The 19,809-nt window shown below is 41.0% G+C and overlaps 1 protein-coding gene and 1 non-coding gene across 5 annotated transcripts in view; both read left to right on the top strand.

Annotated features, from left to right (window-relative positions):
* Nucleotides 1-126: 126 nt before the first annotated feature.
* On the top strand, nt 127-199 carry trnak-uuu (transfer RNA lysine (anticodon UUU)). The gene has a single exon. It is a non-coding gene; the product is annotated as a tRNA-Lys (tRNA).
* A 3,505-nt stretch (nt 200-3,704) lies between these two features.
* The window catches only part of pcnt (pericentrin), a 33,876-nt gene continuing 17,771 nt past the window's right edge, over nt 3,705-19,809 (top strand). For 3 of the 4 annotated variants that reach the window (XM_084914549.1, XM_084914547.1, XM_084914546.1), the window contains exons 1-30: nt 3,705-3,914; nt 5,498-5,527; nt 7,705-7,881; nt 8,344-8,484; nt 9,884-10,033; nt 10,134-11,020; nt 11,111-11,443; nt 11,790-12,192; nt 12,414-12,830; nt 12,920-13,138; nt 13,235-13,330; nt 13,417-13,560; nt 13,721-13,976; nt 14,080-14,159; nt 14,298-14,571; nt 14,730-14,830; nt 15,179-15,290; nt 15,441-15,567; nt 15,718-15,837; nt 15,933-16,005; nt 16,114-16,218; nt 16,338-16,449; nt 16,531-16,571; nt 16,670-16,801; nt 16,959-17,199; nt 17,343-17,481; nt 18,253-18,694; nt 18,770-18,967; nt 19,053-19,124; nt 19,540-19,644. In XM_084914549.1, the coding sequence (XP_084770675.1) occupies nt 3,867-3,914; nt 5,498-5,527; nt 7,705-7,881; nt 8,344-8,484; nt 9,884-10,033; nt 10,134-11,020; nt 11,111-11,443; nt 11,790-12,192; nt 12,414-12,830; nt 12,920-13,138; nt 13,235-13,330; nt 13,417-13,560; nt 13,721-13,976; nt 14,080-14,159; nt 14,298-14,571; nt 14,730-14,830; nt 15,179-15,290; nt 15,441-15,567; nt 15,718-15,837; nt 15,933-16,005; nt 16,114-16,218; nt 16,338-16,449; nt 16,531-16,571; nt 16,670-16,801; nt 16,959-17,199; nt 17,343-17,481; nt 18,253-18,694; nt 18,770-18,967; nt 19,053-19,124; nt 19,540-19,644 (5,775 nt within the window). In that variant the 5' untranslated portion in view covers nt 3,705-3,866. The remainder of the gene's footprint in view (nt 3,915-5,497; nt 5,528-7,704; nt 7,882-8,343; nt 8,485-9,883; nt 10,034-10,133; nt 11,021-11,110; nt 11,444-11,789; nt 12,193-12,413; nt 12,831-12,919; nt 13,139-13,234; nt 13,331-13,416; nt 13,561-13,720; nt 13,977-14,079; nt 14,160-14,297; nt 14,572-14,729; nt 14,831-15,178; nt 15,291-15,440; nt 15,568-15,717; nt 15,838-15,932; nt 16,006-16,113; nt 16,219-16,337; nt 16,450-16,530; nt 16,572-16,669; nt 16,802-16,958; nt 17,200-17,342; nt 17,482-18,252; nt 18,695-18,769; nt 18,968-19,052; nt 19,125-19,539; nt 19,645-19,809) is intronic. The other variant, XM_084914548.1, reaches the window with a different exon arrangement.

Raw genomic sequence — 19,809 nt, 5'->3', positions numbered from 1 at the left:
TAACAGCGGCCGTTTCGTCTCGACGTCACGGAAGCTGAAAGAAAAGTTTATGAGACTGGTGAAATAAATTGGCGGCCTTCAGTCTGGTTGTCATTCTTATTGTGTCCTGTGCGCCTCATTGTCAGAGCCCGGATAGCTCAGTCGGTAGAGCATCAGACTTTTAATCTGAGGGTCCAGGGTTCAAGTCCCTGTTCGGGCGTCAATTTTTTTTCCCTTCGAACGAAGAATGACGAAAAGTTTAATTTCTGCTCTTCGACAAAAATGAACACACGAACGATATTCAACGCTGCAGCAGACATACCCATTTTAAAGCTGTATGTATGTTTTAAACCTTCAGTCATATAGTTCTTACAAGCTGCTTTGAGCATTTTTTTCTGTTGCCTCAGTTTTTTCTCCTTTTATTAGTTTTGTTTAAGATAGCTTTCCTAAGTGCAGCAAATCTATTCTCTCAAAGAAGTCTACTTAAGATCAGTCATTTGGATCCAATGCTGAACAGATGAAAGAAGACAAGGAGACTGTGTAGAATGAGGAAATATGCAAAGGAAGAACAAAGAAAAAATGGAATGGTCACCATTCCAAGTGGCCAGATGTACTGGGAGGCTATGTATAAAACAAAGAGAGAGGTGGCAAAGGGAAAAAAGGCTTGTTGGACGTTTTATATGAGCATGGACACTGAGAAAGGAGAAAATAACTTGTATTAATTGGCTGGAAGGGATGTGCAGCAGGTTAGGGTGATTAATTATAAAGATAAAATTGGTATGAATGAGTGAAGAGAATGTGTTGAAAACTTTGAAGAAGTACTTTTTCAATGATGAGCCTTACCACAAATTTAAGTGTATGAGTTGTTAAAGCTGGGTTAAGAAGAGAGATGACGCTCAGGCAAGCAACAATCAGGCTTCGGAAAGAGCAGATGTGACGTTTGCTTTGAGAGTAATGATGGAGAAGGTGCAGAGAAGGTCAGAAGGGACTGCACTAGGTCTTTGTGGATCTAAAGAAAACAAGATATGATGGGGTGCCAAGAGAGGAACTATGGCACTGCATGAGGAAGTCAGGAGTGGCAGAGAAGTACGTGAAGATGGCGCAGGACATGAACTGAGGACCTGCTGTGATGGAGATGGTGGCACTGACAAAAAGACACGACAAGCTGGTGGGAGAGTTGAAGATGTTAAGATTTTAAGCGGGAGTAACCACAATGGACAAGATCAGAAATGAGTATATCAGAGGGAAAGCTCAGGTTAAGCAGCTTGAAGACGATGTTAGAGAGAGGCAAGGCTGAGATGAGAAAAGAGGAGGACCACCGAGAGGATTCATTGGTCTATCAAAGGAAGATGAAGGTTGGTGTCTCTACATGTGGAGCAGTGAGAAACGTCACCCCTGGTGGCTGATGAGCATGTATGGTTGCTGATTGGAGGCAGTTGCGGTGATCTAGGGGCAAGACTGCAGTGATGCTGATGTTGATGCACAGCCACTCTCTTTATTTTGAAATCAGGTCTTACAAACATGATATCCATGGTAACTTGCCTGGAAGTAATGAGACAAAAAATGTCAATTTGGTAAACAGTGTAGCCATTTTTTCACCTTGTCTCTATGTGTCAAGGTGTTTGTGTCTATTTGCATGCTTGAGAAATGTAGTGTGAAAAGCACAGTGACTGAGCCCACCAGGTGATGACACGACCACCTGACATGGCTTGGAGCATGATGTCATGCATGGTCTGATCAATCTGGGCTTTTTGTGTCAACATCAGTTACACCATGTCAAACAGTACCAAACATATACTGTAGCTATACATGACATAAACAGTGCTGTTACGCACCCAGTGTGTGAATGTGTGTGTGAATGGGTGGATGACTGGTTGTGTAAAGCGCTTTGGGGTCCTTAGGAACTAGAAAAGCACTATACAAATACAGGCCATTTACCATTTACCCTTTGTGATGACAGTTTTGCAGGGCAGGACTGAAGGAGAAGAATCCAAGGAAGCTGCAGATGCCTTGGCACAGGGTGCTGCGATAGTTGCAGTGCCAAGAAACGTCACCCCTGTCAAAAGTATTGTGTGGTTTGTCCTTTTTCTCATATATAACCAATCATTTTACAAATTAACAAATCCCGCAAAGGATATTGATGCAAAAAACAAATACTACAAGAAGCACGTGGATAAATAATTTATTTTAAAAATATATACCGTTTCCTTGTCTTAAAACTCAAATAACCTATATAACACTAGATTAAATCAAACTGCACATTTTCAATTTATTTTGGTGTATATGTGATTGGGGATATAGTATAATGCAGGGAGGTAAAAAGATAACTTTACTTGGGGATTTTACCAAAGCATTTTAAATCTATTCCGTGCAATCTTGTACGCAGTGCAGGTCAGGTTGGGTCAGGCAGCAGGAGGAGGAGAACAATATTAAATACACTTAACAGACCAGAAACAGAGGGGCACTGGGGTGTTATGAGATCTGTATCTCATAGTCTGCTGGAGTACATGAGGAGGCTGAGTTGGGGCAGGTAGTGGTAGAGAGGGCAGGAAGGGCAGACCAGTGGCTGGTTGATGGAGATGGGTGGGTACTGTGGGTGGATGGTGAGGACCACTGATGAAATGCGACTTGTGCCATGTTTCTGATCATTAAAAGCTATGGGTTCTCTGTCTGACTTTCTATGAAATAAAAATAAAAGGTTGAAATACAAGAGACAAGTCCTACTTTCATCAGAATGCATGGAGAAATACTTCCATCCAAATCCAAATTCAAGTTGTTCCAATATCTTTTTTATGAAGTACTAACCACACAGACTTACAGATTTTGTGACTTTTATGTAGAGTTTATATTTTAAGCCTATCTTGTTTAACTTGTACAGTGCTCTCGACAGCTGAGGTTGTTTTGAATGTACTATAAAAATAAAGTTTGACTTAACTTAGCTAAACTTTACTTCATGTCGTGGCATTTGGAGTAACTCAGACTTTTTTTTTTCAGACAAACTAAAGCCACAGAGTAGCTGCCATGGGACACACCTGTTTATTACTACAGGACTTAGCTATGACTTGCATTACCTGCTTGGTCTGGTTTCTCTGCTGCCAAAAAAACCAAGGGTGGGACAGTGAAGAAAACCTTCAAACAATAAAAACATTAAATGTGTCCTGTTCTCCTTTTGATTTGTCACATACAAAAGCCTAAAGCTGGGTTCTGAATTATTACTTGGCTCTGTTGGCTGGATTTAGTGCTTAAGTGCTGGCTGCTGCTGATGCTCACCTCATTTGGGTATAGTCAAAACCTTTCTAACGTGGCACAATCATTGACTCCTAATAAACGGAAACGCACTGTTTGAGTACATTAGGCACTAATCTTTAATTAATATAAACTGTAGATCGTTGCTTTGTGTTTTTAATAAATATAATGTGAACGGTACTAATGTTTTTAACCTGCGTACTTCACTGCGTACGCCCCCTAAATGAGAAACTCCTCATCCAGCTGTGACAGGAGTATGATTTGTATGAGCTAACTGTGGTTGGCTACAAGAGACGTCAATCCAGTCTAGGCGGCTTGAAGCAGCAATTTGATTGGTTAACTGAGTGCTAGTTTTGACTGCTATATAGAGTAGGCGGTGCTTTTAACTTATTTTTAAACAGCACGAATTTAATTGGCTGAAGGTGAGGAAAGTAACTAATTGATTGGGCAGTTAGGCAAGGGAAACTCGATAAGGGCGGAGCTACGTTGACTTGGCGGCCATACTCAATGTTGTCTGTTGACAGTTGCATGTAAAGATTTGTTCAAGGGTTAACTTATTATTTGAAGGAAGGTTTAGCGTTATTTTCAGTGAAATCAGGACGTATGTCCTAAACATTTAACGCGTTTATTTCGATCGAGTCATGGATGAAGATGAACGTCGGAGGAAGGTAGAAGCTGGGAGAGCTAAGGTTTGTTGCTAACATGTAACGCATGCTAATATTGAATGCTAGCACTTAGCAAACTCTTTTGTCATAGCCCTGCGTTTATCCATTGCTAACTACACTCACCACCAAAATGACTGCACATTTGTTGTGGCTTGAATTACCTTTGAATGTTAAATTGCAGGCTCTCGTCATGTATTTCCCGCGATTGGGCGTAGCATATGAGAAGCGAAGAGTAACATCATTTATGAAGCAGGTTAATCAGCTGGTAAATGAAGGCAGTTTTCATATAAGATACTTGGTAGTTCAGCAGTAAACGCATATGTGATTGTTCCATTGACCATAGCAAATAGCTTTCATTTTTATTTAGACATATGTGTTAAGTTTGCCTTTAACTTGTGTGCAGTGAAGATGCATTCGGTGGGAGATTTTTGGCACATGCTTGATTTATTTTGCTATTGAGAATGCAGGTTGCACATTATTCGCAGGCCATTACAGCTCTAAACAACGTGGATCAACATCATATGTTTACTCACTGAAAGGGTTTACTTGTGCAGTGGTTATAACAGAGCCTCAATTCCAAAGTTAACTATTCACTAAGTCAGTCATCTGTGTTTCAAAATTGTGGCAAAACTTTGTGAGCCTATCCCCCACTAAGCTCTCTAAACAAGTACTGTTTACTTGTATCTAAGTGACATAGTGCTCAAAAATCAGGAAGAATTTTTTTTTCATTCTTTTGTAAACTTGTCATACATGTCAGATCAAACTAATTTTAATGTTAGCCAAAGACCCCCGCCACCACCGAGTAAATGCAAAATGTTTTTAAATGATTTCATTTAATAACTGGTTGCTCCAACCTTGGCGGACAGAGAACTGCAATCTGCGATAACTGGAAATGAGTCCTTCACATCACTATGGAGAAATATTGTGACACTTTTCTTTGTGGAATTGTGTGATTTCAGAGGTTTTGCAGCATGAAAAGCCCGTTGAATCCCATGCCAAAGCATCTTAATGGGATATAAGCCTGGACTTTGACTAGGTCCCTCTAAAACCTTCATTTTGTTTTGTTTGAGCCATTCAGAAGTGAACTTGCTGGTGTGTTTCAGGTCATTGTGCTGGTGAGAACTAGTGAGTCAGACCTTCAGACCACAAACTGATGGTCTGACATTCTTCTCCAGGATTTTCTGAGAGAGCAGTATGCATGCTTCATTTAATTATAGCAAGCCCCAAAGTAGCAAAAAAAAAAAAAAAAATTCAGCCCTCATCAGTTTTGAAATTGGCTCCTCTGGTGTTTACAAGTAGAAATGGCAAGCAGTTGATTTCACCTTAATGGGAAGTCATATTATTAATGGCCTAGTAGTCAAAAATGGCTTGTCCCACATTGACAACAAGCCATGTAGTCTAGAAACAATGTATAAAACTAAGTCACCTTTTTAGGATGGCCATTAACACTGCATGTGTTATATCATATAATCCATCTATAATTTGTAATGGAACTCATTTTGGGGGAAGAATAATAATAATAATAATAATAATAATAATAATAATAATAATAATAATAATAATAATAACAACAAAAAATTACTCAACTACATTTATATTCCTTATAGAAATCTTCCACCATGCCTCGGAGTCAGAATGTAAGTATAGAAAGTGGTGGATGAAGGAGCAAATCAATGACTTGTGGGCTTGTGGCTGTTTCTTCTTTGATTTTTCTTTTTGTTTTGTTTTGTTTCTGTTGAGTGATCAATCACAACTTTCTTATTTTTCTGCGCCGTGGGGTAATCGCTGTTAATGTATATTGCTCTTCAAACAATACAGCATCTGAAAGGAAATCTGCCTGCAGTCATGATCTGAATGCCTAAAATAGCCATGCACCTTGCGTATGCTGTCATGTTAGTTACAGGCCATCAGGTGGTGCAGTGCACCCATGAGATTGGGTGAGGTGGAGGATGTTGCGCGTGTGTCTCACATGAATGGTGTTGCTATGGTAATGCAGTGCTGTCTTTTGCCTTTACTATGTTTGTGGCATCGGTAAGCTCTGATTTCTCTCTGGCATTAAAAGCGTGCCACAAATTTGACACCATCACCAACGTGGACAGCAAATTAACCCCTTGTTGGAGACAGCAGTCCCCCCCCCGACCAATGATGACATTGTTGAGAACACCGTAGCAGCTTTCAGCAGTCCAATTACATCTAATTTGACTTGAGTGAGCTTCAGCCAGCTTGTTAGTCAGTCTCAGTAGGGCGGAAGTGGCCTTGGGCTAAACACAGCTCATCCTGCTGTCTTTAAGGGCTTTTTTTTTCCCCTTCTTTTTCTTCTTTTTTCTTTTTTTTTTTTTTTTTTTGTGGTAAGCGGAGGCAGTGAATAGGGTGATGGATGGAGAATTGGTGCGGTTTTAAGCAAGTAAGGAAAGAAGGCTGACAATTTAAGGTAGGAAAACATTTAAGGGTGCTTAACTTGATAAAAGGCTGCTTTCAGGAGTGGGACACTGAGGTTGTACAGTGATGGATGCATTTCAGGCTGCTTATAAAGCAGAACCTACAATGTGGCAGTGTAGTCAAGGAACATGTGATCAGAACAAGGTTTTATGCACATGCACACACGATATTGTTATGCATCACGCTTGTGAGTCATCACATAAAGCAACAAGTAGGTCTCCCAGGGCCATGTAATCTCAAATTGAATTGAGCATGCACACTCCAGTGCTGCTTGCCACACATAGAGTTCTGTCTCCTCCTCTCTATGTGAATGCATGTCCCAGTCTCCACCCTCTTTCTTTAGTCTAGACACATGCCATCCTCTACCCAGAGTTTGTGGATCCCTCTGCTTCGGATGTTGGCTGTTTTGGATGAAAGGTTGGGCTGACTGCGCTGTTGCCTGCAGACTGCAAGATCTATATCTGGACAGTAGAGCAACTTGCCCGATGAGGAAGAATGGATAGGTCTGACAGGCAGCAAGAAAGGAAGTCCATAATTGCTGTCAGATATTGATGGAAAGCTCTATGAGGGTCTCTGTCACAATGTGAACTGCCGTGATCTGATTTAAGCTGCTTAGGAAGAGAGACGGGGCATGAGAGAGGCAGTGAACAGAGGAGAGGGTGTGTTGCAGTCAAACTGACCGAGGTGAATTTCTATTAAATTGTTCCCTCTGGAATTCAAGATAAATATTGTAGCTTTAATGTAATTATGCTTTTTTTTTTTTTTTTTCTTGTCAGGTTTAGTCTCGATATACTTTTCCTTTTATAGCTACAGAAAGGACTTTAAGAGACCCTTCCAAAACAAAATAGGGGGAGAAAAAAAAGCTGCATCTGTGATTTTTGAGGTTTTGACAAGCTGAGAAATACAAAGTGACAGTTGCGTGTCCTTTTTTAAACCTTGCTCTGTTTCTGGTCTGCTGAGAGGTTGTCCACTGTGTGTCAATGTAAAATCTGCACTTCTCATCAGCCTGTTCTCTGGAGATTTGAGACTATTTAGCTGCCTCACTTCATTTTGAACTTGGATACCTTGTCAGGCTATGGTGTAGTCTATTTTGGATTTGTGTTTTGGGACTACTTTTGGGCTTTTTTTGCTGCACAACCGACTCATCAAGACGAGGGGTTTTCCTTTCTACACTGTGGACTATCACTAACTTCACATGATGACTTTTGTCTGGTTTTGATTCATTTTGTATACATTTCCCTACCTTGAGGAGATAAGTCTGGACTCTGACCTCATTTCTCCTTCAACCCCTGAGGTTCACCATGCTGATAGTGTGGTGGTGCTCTTTGGTGCTGACGTACGTGTCCATCTACCTCTCGCTGTCCTTCTTGCGCAGCTTGCTAGTTTCAGACAGAAGCGGGCGAAAAGCGACGGGGCGGGGGCGGCGAAAAAGACGCAGAAGAGGAAGGGCCAGGTTGACTCGCAGAATGACTGCTCGACAGAAGATAACCACGTAGAACCAGCTCTTCCATCAGCCAGTGCCACAGAGAATAACAACAGCACCAACCATGAGGTATGCTGCCAATTGCCTAGAGAGCTCATCAATAATAGAGTTAAACACTGAAGCAATTTTGATATGTAGGGAGCATAAGATTATTAGTTTTAATTAAAACTGTTGGTTATTTTCATGACGGTCATGTCTCCATTCATACTTGCAGCCCCCCACCCCACCCTGCTTGCCTAATTTTGTTTATTCACTGTATGCTTCAACAAGTGGTCTATGCCCCCTGTCTGTAAACATACATTACAGAAATGGGTCACTAACCATCACATTGCCTGTAGGCCATGTTGTCATGACAACCTGGCCAGGATTAACTGCCTTTTTTTTTTTCTTTTTTTTTTTTTTTTCTACTAAGGCAGAGTTCACTAATGACATTAAATGTGCAAATTTGCAGCACATGCATTTTTTCCTGACATTTCTTTTGTGGACTCTGGTAAGATTATACTTTAATTCTAATACTTTTTAATCCTTTAGGAGCTTCAAATGTCAGGGAAACCAGAGGTTCGGCAAAACGAAGCGAAGGATCAGCCGCTCACCCCCAAGCATAGCCCGTCCCCTGTGGATGACTTGAGAGAAGAGGAGTTAGCTGCACTTACTGGCAAAGAGCAGCTCAAGGTATACAAAGCCAGTATCTGGACACTGCTGTAGGATGTCAAACTTTTAAAGTGTGTCTGGGGGAAAACTCAAGAATACCATAGATGGGTTCTCTCATGGAGCTGGTTTTGTTTAGAAGAATAAAATCAAGGAGCGTATTGTTAAAGAGGACAGAGGATTTACATTTGTTCTCTTGAGATGAGCCAGAGACGTTGACCAAATCTGTACCCTGGATTGAGCTGTAGAAGTTGAACAAGTGGTGTGAATGGCTTTATAAAAACGTGAGTGATTTAGGTTTATCAGAATTGACTCTTACTTCTGCAAACATTTTTCCCCCATGTCCTGGTGCTGATTGGATTAATTACATAAAGGGCTTTGTCTCCATATTTGGCGCAAGTTAACTTCTTGAAGCCGTTTCCAAGTTGGCTGGTTTGCATCTATTAGTGCAGTTCCAAGGAGCATGTCAGGATATTTGCATGTCTTTGTCTTGTATGGCATAATTAAGTAATCCGTAAGTAAGCCGTTTGATTGGAGTTCATCATCATGTTAAACTCAGCTGGCTGAAACATAACTGGAAATTAGCACTTTTAATTCTTATTCTTATTTTTATTTTCATGTCTATTTAAGTGTTATATGACAGTATGTTTGCACTAAGCACCGCAGCAATTTCCTAATGTTGTAAACCTGCTCAAGATTTGGCAATAAAACCCTTTCTGATTCTGAAATGGAGAAACAAGATGGGGTTTGTCATGAATACTGTAATCTACTTGGGCTCACATTTTTAAGTTCTGTATTATAGTAACCTCAGAACTGAGCAGTTATCTAAATCCGTTCCATTGTGTACTTTGTAATTGGATGTGTTTAATTTGTCCTGATGCTTTGTTTGCTCACTAAGACAATGAAAGTCTTGTTATGGTATTGCTATGCGTGTGAGGAGGACTGTTTGTTTGGATTTCTGTGTCATCACCTCCCATGGGGGATTGTACCAAGTCTCCTCTTCTGCGTGGCTGCTTGGTGCTCTGGACTGAAAAAGCAGCACAGTTGGTCTAATGTGAAGCTTTGATTGCAGAGGAATCTGGTTAGTGTCTTTGGCACGTAGTGTTTCACGTGTTCACTGTGTATTTAAATCTCAAACTAGGGGTGTTTTCTCTGTATATAAGGTGTTGTAAGTTAATGGTTTGATTCTTCCAACCAGATTGTGGGCTTCATTTGTTGTTGTAATTTGCATATAAATTGTTTGTTTTGAAGTATTTAGTCTGTTTTCTGTTTTCCCACAGAGGGAAAAATAGAAAATTAATTTGGAAGTAGGAATGCATGCTGGACATTTGATAATATGGTCTGCAAAAGCTAATGGAAGTGTGTGAAGTTATGAGTGTTTGATTGCTCGTAAAACTGATACATACTTTTGTCCTGCTTGCAGCTGCTTCAGCAGGCTGTGGAGAAGCGTAATGAAATAATTGCCAAACTCAGCTCCAACCTGCAGGAGGCACTGGCCAGCAGAGACCAGGTACAGGTGGAGGCACAGTCTCTTGCTGGACAGCTTCAGGCACTGCAGAGGCAGCTCCAGCAGGTAAGTGCCAATCAAACAGAATGTGGCTGTGGTTGTTATTTGTGCTTCGTTGCTCATGCACAACAACTGCTGCTTGAATGTCTTCTCGTCTGTCACACAGACCAGTGTGGAGTTTCTACGTATCAAAAATCTGTCAGGAACTGAAGCCCTTAATATTCAGCAGCCTTACCATGGACCGTCCTCCCAAGAGCCAAACATCAGTCATAAGGAAGCGCCATCAGAGGGCTCAGGAAGTTCTGGCTCGCAGTCTGATGCTGAAGGCAAAACCGATGTAGAAACTGTTCTGTGCAAGCTGAGAGCTGAGCTGGAGGAAGAAAGAAGAAACGGCCAGCGAATATGTAGCGAACTAGCAGAGGAGATGGAGAAAAACAAGCACGTGCTTTCTTTGCTGGAGAATGAGAAGCAAGAAAGAGAAGAAGAGCGAAAAGAAAGGGAAGCAGAATTGCAAAACCTTCATTTCCAGTTAAGCCAACTTCAAAGTCAGTGCCTTGAGATGCAACAATACAAAGAGGAGAAAGAGGTCCTCAACATAGAACTGCAGGAGCTCAGGAGAAGGCTTCAGGAGGAGGAAGATGCAGGGAAGAGTTACAGTGAGAAGCTTGCTAGCTCTGCCCTTTGTTTTCAGAGTCTTGAGGAGGAGATGAAAAGGCTCAAAGAGGAGCACACCGTGGAGGTCGAGCAAGTCAGGCAGCTTTTGGAAGAGAGGGAGAAAGAACTAAAAATTAAAGAGGAGGAGGTGATGGGACTCAAAGCGTCTAAGAATAGGCAGAACCAGGTAAAAGCCGGCGTTAGCTCTGATGAGACTGTCAGTATCGATGAGGCTAATCTGGACAGTGGAGCTGACCAGGGCAGTATGAATGAATCAATGTCTGGAAATCTTCTGATGGAGCGCTACTTGTCTTCAGCTCCCCTTGCACACTTGCAGTCTTCAGCGATAACTGAGAACCTTGACCAGTGCAGTCAGCTGGACATATCTGCAGACCGCAGGTGAGAGCAGCTATTATTGTTGCACTATCTATCAGCTGTAGATATTATATTATATATATATTAATCCCCTTTGTCATTGTGTCTTCTCAGTTTTGAGCTAAATAGTGATGTGTTTGGAGAAGAACTATTATCAATTTCCAAACGTCTGATTGAAGAACACGACGACCGCCAAAACACCTCTAGTCCAGAGGACTCTCTGGCTGATGAGTCCAACCCTCAGTGGCTTCACAACTCCGCTTCGGGCAGGATGGAAAGGAGTAACGTGTCCGAGCAGCAGTCTGAGGACACTAACTTGGAAAAAGAACTGCTGAGTCAGCAGTGTGAGGAGCTCCGTGAGGAGCTGGCCCTTAAGGAGAGGGATCTAAATGTGCTAAAGGAGGAAGTAATCAAGAGTGCAGAAGAGCTCGAGGAGGCAAGGAGCAGGTAATGAAGTTCATGCCGTTTATCAAATGACTAATTCAAAGTCCTTTTAAAAACAACTCTGTGCTCTATACCTAACAATGATGTTGCTATTGTGTTAATACAGTAATATTTACTTCTAAAGGAAATTACATAACTCTATTAATTTTGATTAATAATAAATATTTATCTCAAGGTGAATATTGTTAAAAGTCCACATTGGAAAAAGGCATTTCTAAGAAATAAATCACTAGTTTACAATAAACATTTGAATGTAAGCTGGTTTGCTGTGGTTACATTTATTTCTTACTGTAGATTGATATACTTTTTTTTTTTTTTTTTTAATTATTATTATTATCTGTCTTTTTAGGTGGGCTCAAGTCACAGAAGAGCTTAGGGAAGCTCTCCAGGAGCTCGAAGACGAAAAGGAAATGAGGAGACAATTTGAGGAGGAGCTGAACTTGAAAGTCTATGAACAAGACAGCCTTAGGAGCAAACTCTGTGCCTTATCAGAAGAAAGAGAGCAGGAGAATGTAGTAATGTTGACGGTAAAGGAAACTGAAATCTCTGCTGAAACTTCCCTCCTCATATCTGGTACCTTTCCATCAGATGAGGATGAAAAACTGGTAGGGGAACTAAAGGAGGAGGAAACTGCACTCCAGTCTCATCAAAAACAGCAGGAGCTGCTCGTATCATCTCTGCAGGAGATAAAGCAGACTGCAGATTTGGAGAGCACAGAATTCAGAGATGACAACCAGCTGCAAACATTACAGGTATGCCAGTACCACAAGTGTGCAATAATTACAATGCATTCAAATATGATGATAATAGTTTTCTGAGCAATTAGATTTTTTTTTTTTTCTAACAAAGTTAGAATGGTGGAGCTGGTTCAGTAGTCATATTAGTACTAAGACATGAAATTGGAGGTTTTGACTTGATAAGAAAATTATTGTATAAATAATTAAAACCGTTTCCCTGGCTTCCTTTTCTCAAGGCCAACTATGAGCATGTCATGTCACAACTCGAGGAGACAAAAACTGAGCACAAAACTGCATCGACGCTGTTGAGTCAAAGGACTACAGAGCTCGATACAGTTTTAAAGGAGCTTGAAACGACACGTGTGCAGATTTTAAGTGTCCAAACTGAGGTGGAGAGGCTGGAGAAGGAGCTGCAGCAGAGCCTCGATAGTCTGCACTGTGCTGAAAAAGAGAAGCATGAGCTAGAGTCTCAGATCTCCTGTCTGAGAGAGAAACTGACTTGTTCGGAGGAGGATCGGGCTCGGGCTGTGAAGGAGAGGGATGAGCACAGCAGAAGAGAAGAAGAGATGGATGAACAGATCAAAAAAATGGAACAAGTGCTAGAGGAGGAACTCGAACAGTTTGAGAAGCTGCTAAAAGCCAAGGATGTCGAGGTGAGAGATTACATAACGCCATACTTTAAATGCAAGGCAGTTTGAAATGCTAATGTGCAGTGATTTAACCTATAAAATTATATTCACAGTTGGCTGAAGTGAAGGAAAAATGGGAGGAGGAGAGGCTGGAGAAGGACAAAGAGATTTTTGATGTAAGGCATCTGTTGGAGGAGCAAATGAAGGAGAAAGTAGACGAGGTGAAGGCTCTCCTGGAGAAGCAGGCACAGGCTGTGGAGGAGGCTGCAGAAAAGCTGAAGGCATCTCATCAGCAGGAGATAAAAGATCTGATGGAGAAACATCAGCAGGAGGTGTGATTCATCAATTGTTGTAGGATTTGTAAGAGTCAGATTAAATGTTAATTTTAGTAGCAAGCAATAATAAATATAATCTGCATGACTCTTTAGATTTCTGACTTGAATACTCACCTGGAGACAGAGCTGCTGAAGCAGCGGGCCAGTATGGAGGAAGAACAGAAACAACAGATCAGTCTAATCAAACAGGTATCAGAGCAATTCACTCCACTGCTGTGAGGACTCATTCACCAAGAACGCCATTTTAGCTTTTTCTGGCTCTTCTTTCATGACAGGTAACTGAACGTGAGCACGAGCGGATGATCTCAGAGCTCAGTGCCAAACACAATGAGGTTGTCAGTCAGCTGAAGACAGAGGTTTCTTTGGAGCTGAGAGAGAGCATGGAGGCTGCTCACCAGGCTGAACTGCAGCAGGTTCAGGTATATTATATGCAGACGCACAAGCCAAAGCATTATTCATTCAGTCAGCCTCTTCATTTTTTTTTTTTTTTTTTAAATATTCCAAAGTCGGTGAAATATATTATTGTCCTCTTAAATACTGACTTAGATTCATCATTTCATTATGCTTTTATTCCTCTAGGCTCAAAAGGCCATTGAGCTTGAAGCCTTGCGTCTGAGCCTGACCACAGTCCACAAGTCTCATCTTGAGCGCTCTCAAGAAAACGTGGAACAGGAGCAGACGTCTGCCCTCATCAAGGTCCAGGCCTCTATGCAGGAGAAATTTGACCAAGAAATTGCACTCCTGCAGGCTCGCCATCAGTCAGAGGTGGACCAGATCAAGAGGAAGAACCAGGAGCAGCAGGAGAGGCTGCTTGAGCTGCACCAACAAGACATGGGTGATTACACACAAGATCATCTCAGCTGCTCAATGATCTTCATTCTTTAGCTGTCTTTGTTTGAGTCGTCCGGTTTCTAAAGAATCGTTTCTCGTGTGTTCAGAAGAGTTGAAGGAGCAGTGGGAGACTCGTGTTGCTCAGGAAAGGGCTTCAATGGATGAAAAGCAGGCCAAAGAAATACAGGTGAAATTTCATTATAATTTTTATACAAAAGCTGCTTTTTATAATTCAAAAAACTGCTGTGGCTTTTAAAAACATGCACTGTCTTGTCATTGTGTGTATTATTCTATTTCACTCAATTTTGGTTTTATTTTGTTTCAGGATCTAAGAGCACAGTGGGAAAAAGATGCTGAAGCCATGGAGGCAAACTTTCAAACGTCCCTTTTGGAGATCCAGAACAGCCTCAGTGCCACCCAGACTGAACTCACCAGCACCCAGGCCTCCCTCGCTGAAGCACAGGAAGCTGTGTCCCAGAAACAGTCAGAGGTACAGGAGACGCAAGCCAGGATAGAGGAGCTCCAAACCTCCAGTAAAGAACAGACACAGAAACTAGAGGAGCTGAAACGAGCCTTGGCTGAGAGAGATGCTGCTGTCTGTGAGTCCTTCCACAGTCCCTATATTCCTCAACAGTATACACTTTCATAAAGAGGCTGCACAGTCCTCTAAATCTATGATTTGAATTTGTGTATTACATTAATATATGCATAGTAATGATGAGTGAAGCTGACTCTGTTCTGGTTGTTGTTGGAAAAGGTTCCCTGGAGGAGGAAATTTCTTCTAATAAGACACTGCTGCAGGAGAAAGAGCAGCAAGTCCTCCACCTACAGGAGAAAGAGCAGCAACTGCAGCAAGAGGTTAGTTTCTGGCATGTCCCAGGTCAGTTCCACAAAGTCTGGTAAAAATGTATCCAAGCACCAAAGGGGCATGCCCTGCAGTTTGAACTACTGGTCTACTGCAACCCTAAATATGCATTTTATCTGCAGCTTTCTAAGTCTTAAGTCACAGTAAAAAGGATAATCTTTTTTTTTTTTTTTTTTTTTTTTTTTTTTTTTTGTTTGTTTGTTTGTTTTTTCTCAGTGTTTAAAACTTCTGGATACTAACTTATTAATATAATTACTTCCTGAAACATATTGACATCTTAAAAACCTGTTGGGTCATTTTTTTAATTTCATAAAAACATTTTTCCAAACTTTTCCACCCAGGTTTCACAGCTACAGGAGGAGAAGAACTTGCTCAAACAGAGCTCGGATCAGGAAATCAGTCAGCTGTGGACTCAGCTGGAGAGCATGAGGACTAGTCGTCAGGAGTTGGGTGGTATGAATAAGCCTACCAGGCTAAAGCTTGGATTTTTTCTTTCTTTTTTTTCATACACTGGATTTCTTTACATTCTAACAAACATGATATATTATTAGCAATGCCTGTTCTTAGTGATTGAATGATAGATGTCTGTTTATTGTTTTACAGAGCTTAAGGAGCAGCTGCTTGCACGCTCATCTCGGGTTGATGACATCGAACGCCTAAAGATGGAGTTTAATGAACAGAAACGAGAAATTAAAGAACAAAATGAGGCTGAGCTAGAAAACCTGAGGAGGTACCATAGAATCACCTGAAAACACAAATTTTTGATGCATTTATTCCTGAATATTAACATTTAGTGTAAACAGACATCAGAATTATGGGTTTCTTTAAATTGAGCTTAATTTCTCTACTCTATCATGTTTTACCCTCATCCTGCTTTTAGGTATTTTGAGAAGCGGTTGCATGCAACAGAGGAGAGTCACAAAGAGGAAATTGCTCTGCTACAGCTGAAGCTGGTAGAAGGTGCCTTGGAGGACTCTCTGCTTAAAATGACTGATGATGGGTATTTCACTTTATCTGGATATAAAATAAGATTCATGGTCTGCAGTTTTGCATAAATGTTTTTGTGAATATTCAAGTCTTTGGTCTCTGCTTCAGTGCTCTGTCTCAGTGTCAAGCTCAAGGGGATAAAGACGTTTTGTCTGATACTGTTCAGCTGGAGAAACGGCAGGTAAGAGATGCAGATGTTTAATGGGCGCTGCTGTCAGTTACATTTTAAGTCGATACATATTAAGTGTAATTGATTGAGAGGCTGCTTTGTTTCCTGTGCCTCATCCAGGAAATGCTTGACAGTTTGACACTTCAGCTTGAGGTGAAACACACAATGGACCTTTCTAATCTGCGATCCTCTTTGACTCTTTCCTTTGAGGAAGAGGTGCAGAAGGTCAGACATCAACTTATATGTTCAGCCTTTTATTAAAGTGATATCATACTAATATGTGACTGCTTGTTGTCACTAAGTGTTTTTGGTTAACTTGCTGCATGTTGTAACTTGTACATCAGGTGCGCGCAGACCTCACTGATCATTATTATGAAGAGCTGCAGGAGATGAAAACTCGTCATGCTCTGGACCTTGAGCAACTCAGAGCCAAACTTTCTGACAGACATCTGCAAGGTCCTTCACATACTTTTACTTTTATTCATTTATTTTCTGTGTGTGTTGCAAAATGAATGAACTTGAATATCTTTGTTGTAGAGCTCACCAGAGTCCATTTGGAGGCAGCAATGCAAGTTGAGGTGAGAAGAAGGCTTAATAATATAGATAACAAAGAGATTACATTAATGAGATTACATTGTTTGGCCCAAAATCTGAATGTCTCTATTGTTATAATTAGGCTGAAGTGGAACACAGGATATGGTCTCACACTGAGGAGCTGCAAACAGCAACGACCATCATCTACACTCTGGAGAACAGAGTGGCTGCTCTCACCGAGCAGCATGATGCTGAGATCCAGAACATGCAGAAGGTATTTCTGTAATCCTTCATACTAAAAATTATCGTACACAGTAAAAACAGAAAACTGGGCAGCAGGTGGTGTAGTTGCATGAAAATACTGATTTCATAATACAGTGACAAGCTTCGGTTTAGTAACAGCTATTTAATGTTCCTTCAATATAATGCAGATGAAACAAGAGTTTGCTGAGCAGCTTGCCCGTCTTGAGGAAGCTCTTGAACTAGAGAGGAGTCAAGCACAGGAGAATATGAACAAGCTGAAAGAAGAGCTGCAGGAGAAGTATGAATCTGAGATCTCTGTCCTGAGGTCACACCATGAGATGGCAACGGAGCAGGCACGGCTTGAAAAAGCACTTCATGAGGAGAAGGAGAAATTGAAGTCTCTTCAGGATGCACTGGAAAATGATGAGAGTAAGAATCTCTAGGACTCGTGTAATTTTTATTTATAGAAAAATGTTGGTGAATTGCATCTTCTAGCCAGATCTCATGTTTTGGAAACTGTATACAGAATCTACCTTTTGGTTCTCCATCAGTTTTTAATGTCTGCCTTCTAGGCCAACAGGTTCTGTTGTTGAAACAGAAAGTGGAGGCCAATGACGCAGAGCTGCAAAAGACCAAGGCCTGCATGTCTGTAGAATTCAAAGAGCTGCTTCATGAGCAGGTTGAGATGCAGCTGTGCCAGGCCAGAGAGAGGTGAGCTCAAGAGTGTTGATTGTAGCTAAAATTGTATAATCCAGAGTGTATTAAATAGGTAATCGTATTGATTGTGTATGATTTTTTTTTTTTCTTTTTTCTCAATTAATAATGATTATAATAAGTGAGAAATACCCTTTACAATGGTTTGAAGCTATATTTCAAGAAACTTTTTATTATATTGAGTATTTTTGGTCATAAAGGGAAAAATATAAACCTAGGGTTCTTCAGGACCTGCTCAAAATTGTCACGTAATAAACTGAAAAATGTTTTCTACCCAGGTTGAGATTTTTAATAAGCTGCCTAAGGCGCTGCTTTTTGTAACCGTACCAGTAATTTGAATTAACCATTTGCACAGTACAACCAAGGAGTGCTCCAGCGGCGCATGGTGGACTGATTTATTTATCTCCGGGTCACACATCACCAGCTGCTAATATCTCCTCCTTCCTAGCCTTGCTGCACTCAAGGGTGTTTCTGCTTCAAGTGATGCAACAAGTTTGTTTCCACCTTGAGCAGGAAGGGTTTTCTTGTTGTTTGTTGGATGTTGTTGAAATGACTCCCTTTTTAGATACTAAACTGAATCTTAGGCTCGCACATGACATGCCCATGCCCAAAAAAATTACAATTTTTCTTGCTGTACTGCTGTGAGGGTCTGCACTGCAAACTCAGGCCACATGGTAGTAAATCAAAAACTGAAACATGGTATTGGAATGTCTCAGTTACTCTTCAAACATGTTAACTTCTTGGTTACTTTTTCATGTCTTTATTCAGGTTCCAAGAGGAAAAGACAGCGGTAGAGCAGCGTTTAATCGAGAAATATGAAGCGTCTGTGGCAGAGCTGAAGGACAAATATGAAGCTGAGCTGGAACATGAGAGGGCAACGCTACTGAACAGACACTCCAAAGAAATGGATGCACTCAATGCCAAACACAAAGCAGAGCTAGATTCACTCTGTGCCTCTCACAAAGATCAGCTTTCAGCTAAAACAGCCGAGCTTGAATGTAAGCATAATGCAGAGCTTGTTGCCTTGGAAGCATCCCTCAGTTCCAAACTAAAGGAAGACCTTGAACGTCTTGAAGAGACTAATCGTGCTAAGTTAGAGGCTTTGGAAGCTGAATTGACTCTTAAACACCAGGAGGAGAAAGATGAACTAGAAAAGAGGATGCTGAGTAACATGGATACGTTGGAGGCCACCTACCTGAAAGAAGTGCAAGTAAGGAGATGGAAACCACAGACAGTTTCTCTGTTTGTTTGTGGATTTTAATGTCTTTGTCCTTTACAATTGCAGACACTACGTGATGAAATGGCTCAGCTTGAGGAGAAACATCGCGAAGATCTGATTTTCCTGAATTCAGAACATAAGCAGGTAATAGAGCGTCATACTGCAGAGCAGCTGTCCATCAGGGAAGAACTGAGGAAAGAACTGGCTCATGTGCACATGGAGAAGTTTAAAGCCATGGCAGCCGAGCTCAGCCATGTTCACAAAGTGAGTAATGAAGAGTAGGGATCATTATTACGAGTCTCCCACTGCTCCTTCAACACTTCATTATTTTCATGTTTTATTTTTATAGTCTGAAGTGGCTGCTCAAAAAGAAGCCTTGGATACTGAACACTGCAAAGCCCTGGAAGCACTCAAGAACCAGGTACATGCACAGTCATCATGATAACTACATCATGTTTGTTTTTCCACTGTCTCAAAGCCAAATAGCTGAGTACCATCTCATTATTAGGCTGGTTTAATGTCACAACAATAAGTATATAATTGCAGATTTCCTTTAATTTTTAATGCAAATATCTCTGAAAAAGATGTAACTATGGCAAACAGATGGTCTCTGCTTAAACATGATATAATGGGATTGTTGGCAGTTATTCATAGCTTGAAGCCATTAAAACTTTATGAAACTGATTTGTTAAAATCCAAAATATTAAAGCATTGGAGCCAAGTTTGTTTGTCTGGATAATCAAATTTGATTTGTTTTCATCTGATTAACTTAGTCTTGTGCATTAAGTACCAGGAGACTCTAAATCAGACTTGATTTGTATCTGTTTCTTTTGCAGGTTTTAGAGCTTGAGCAGCAACACAGCACTGCTCTGCAGGAGCTCTCGCAAACCTACACTGCTGAAAAAGAGCAACTAACCAAACAGCACCAAGTCCAGCTGCAGGTGTGTGCGTCACAGTCTGTCATAAATCCTCGTCCTTTTTTTAAACCACGTGAATTAACATCCTGTTCTCTAAATTGCGGGTTGTTTTAACGGTTACCTGTCCGTTCTTGTCTCAGTGGCTCTAAAAGCCCATTAGTGAATGGACTACACTCAATTATTGTTAAT

The sequence above is a fragment of the Perissodus microlepis genome, chromosome 19, assembly GCF_051167445.1.
Source record: "Perissodus microlepis isolate ML-2025 ecotype Zambia chromosome 19, ASM5116744v1, whole genome shotgun sequence".
Lineage (NCBI taxonomy): Eukaryota > Metazoa > Chordata > Actinopteri > Cichliformes > Cichlidae > Perissodus > Perissodus microlepis.
The sequence above is the reverse complement of the archived record's forward strand: the minus strand, read 5'-3'. Positions and strand labels throughout refer to the sequence as shown.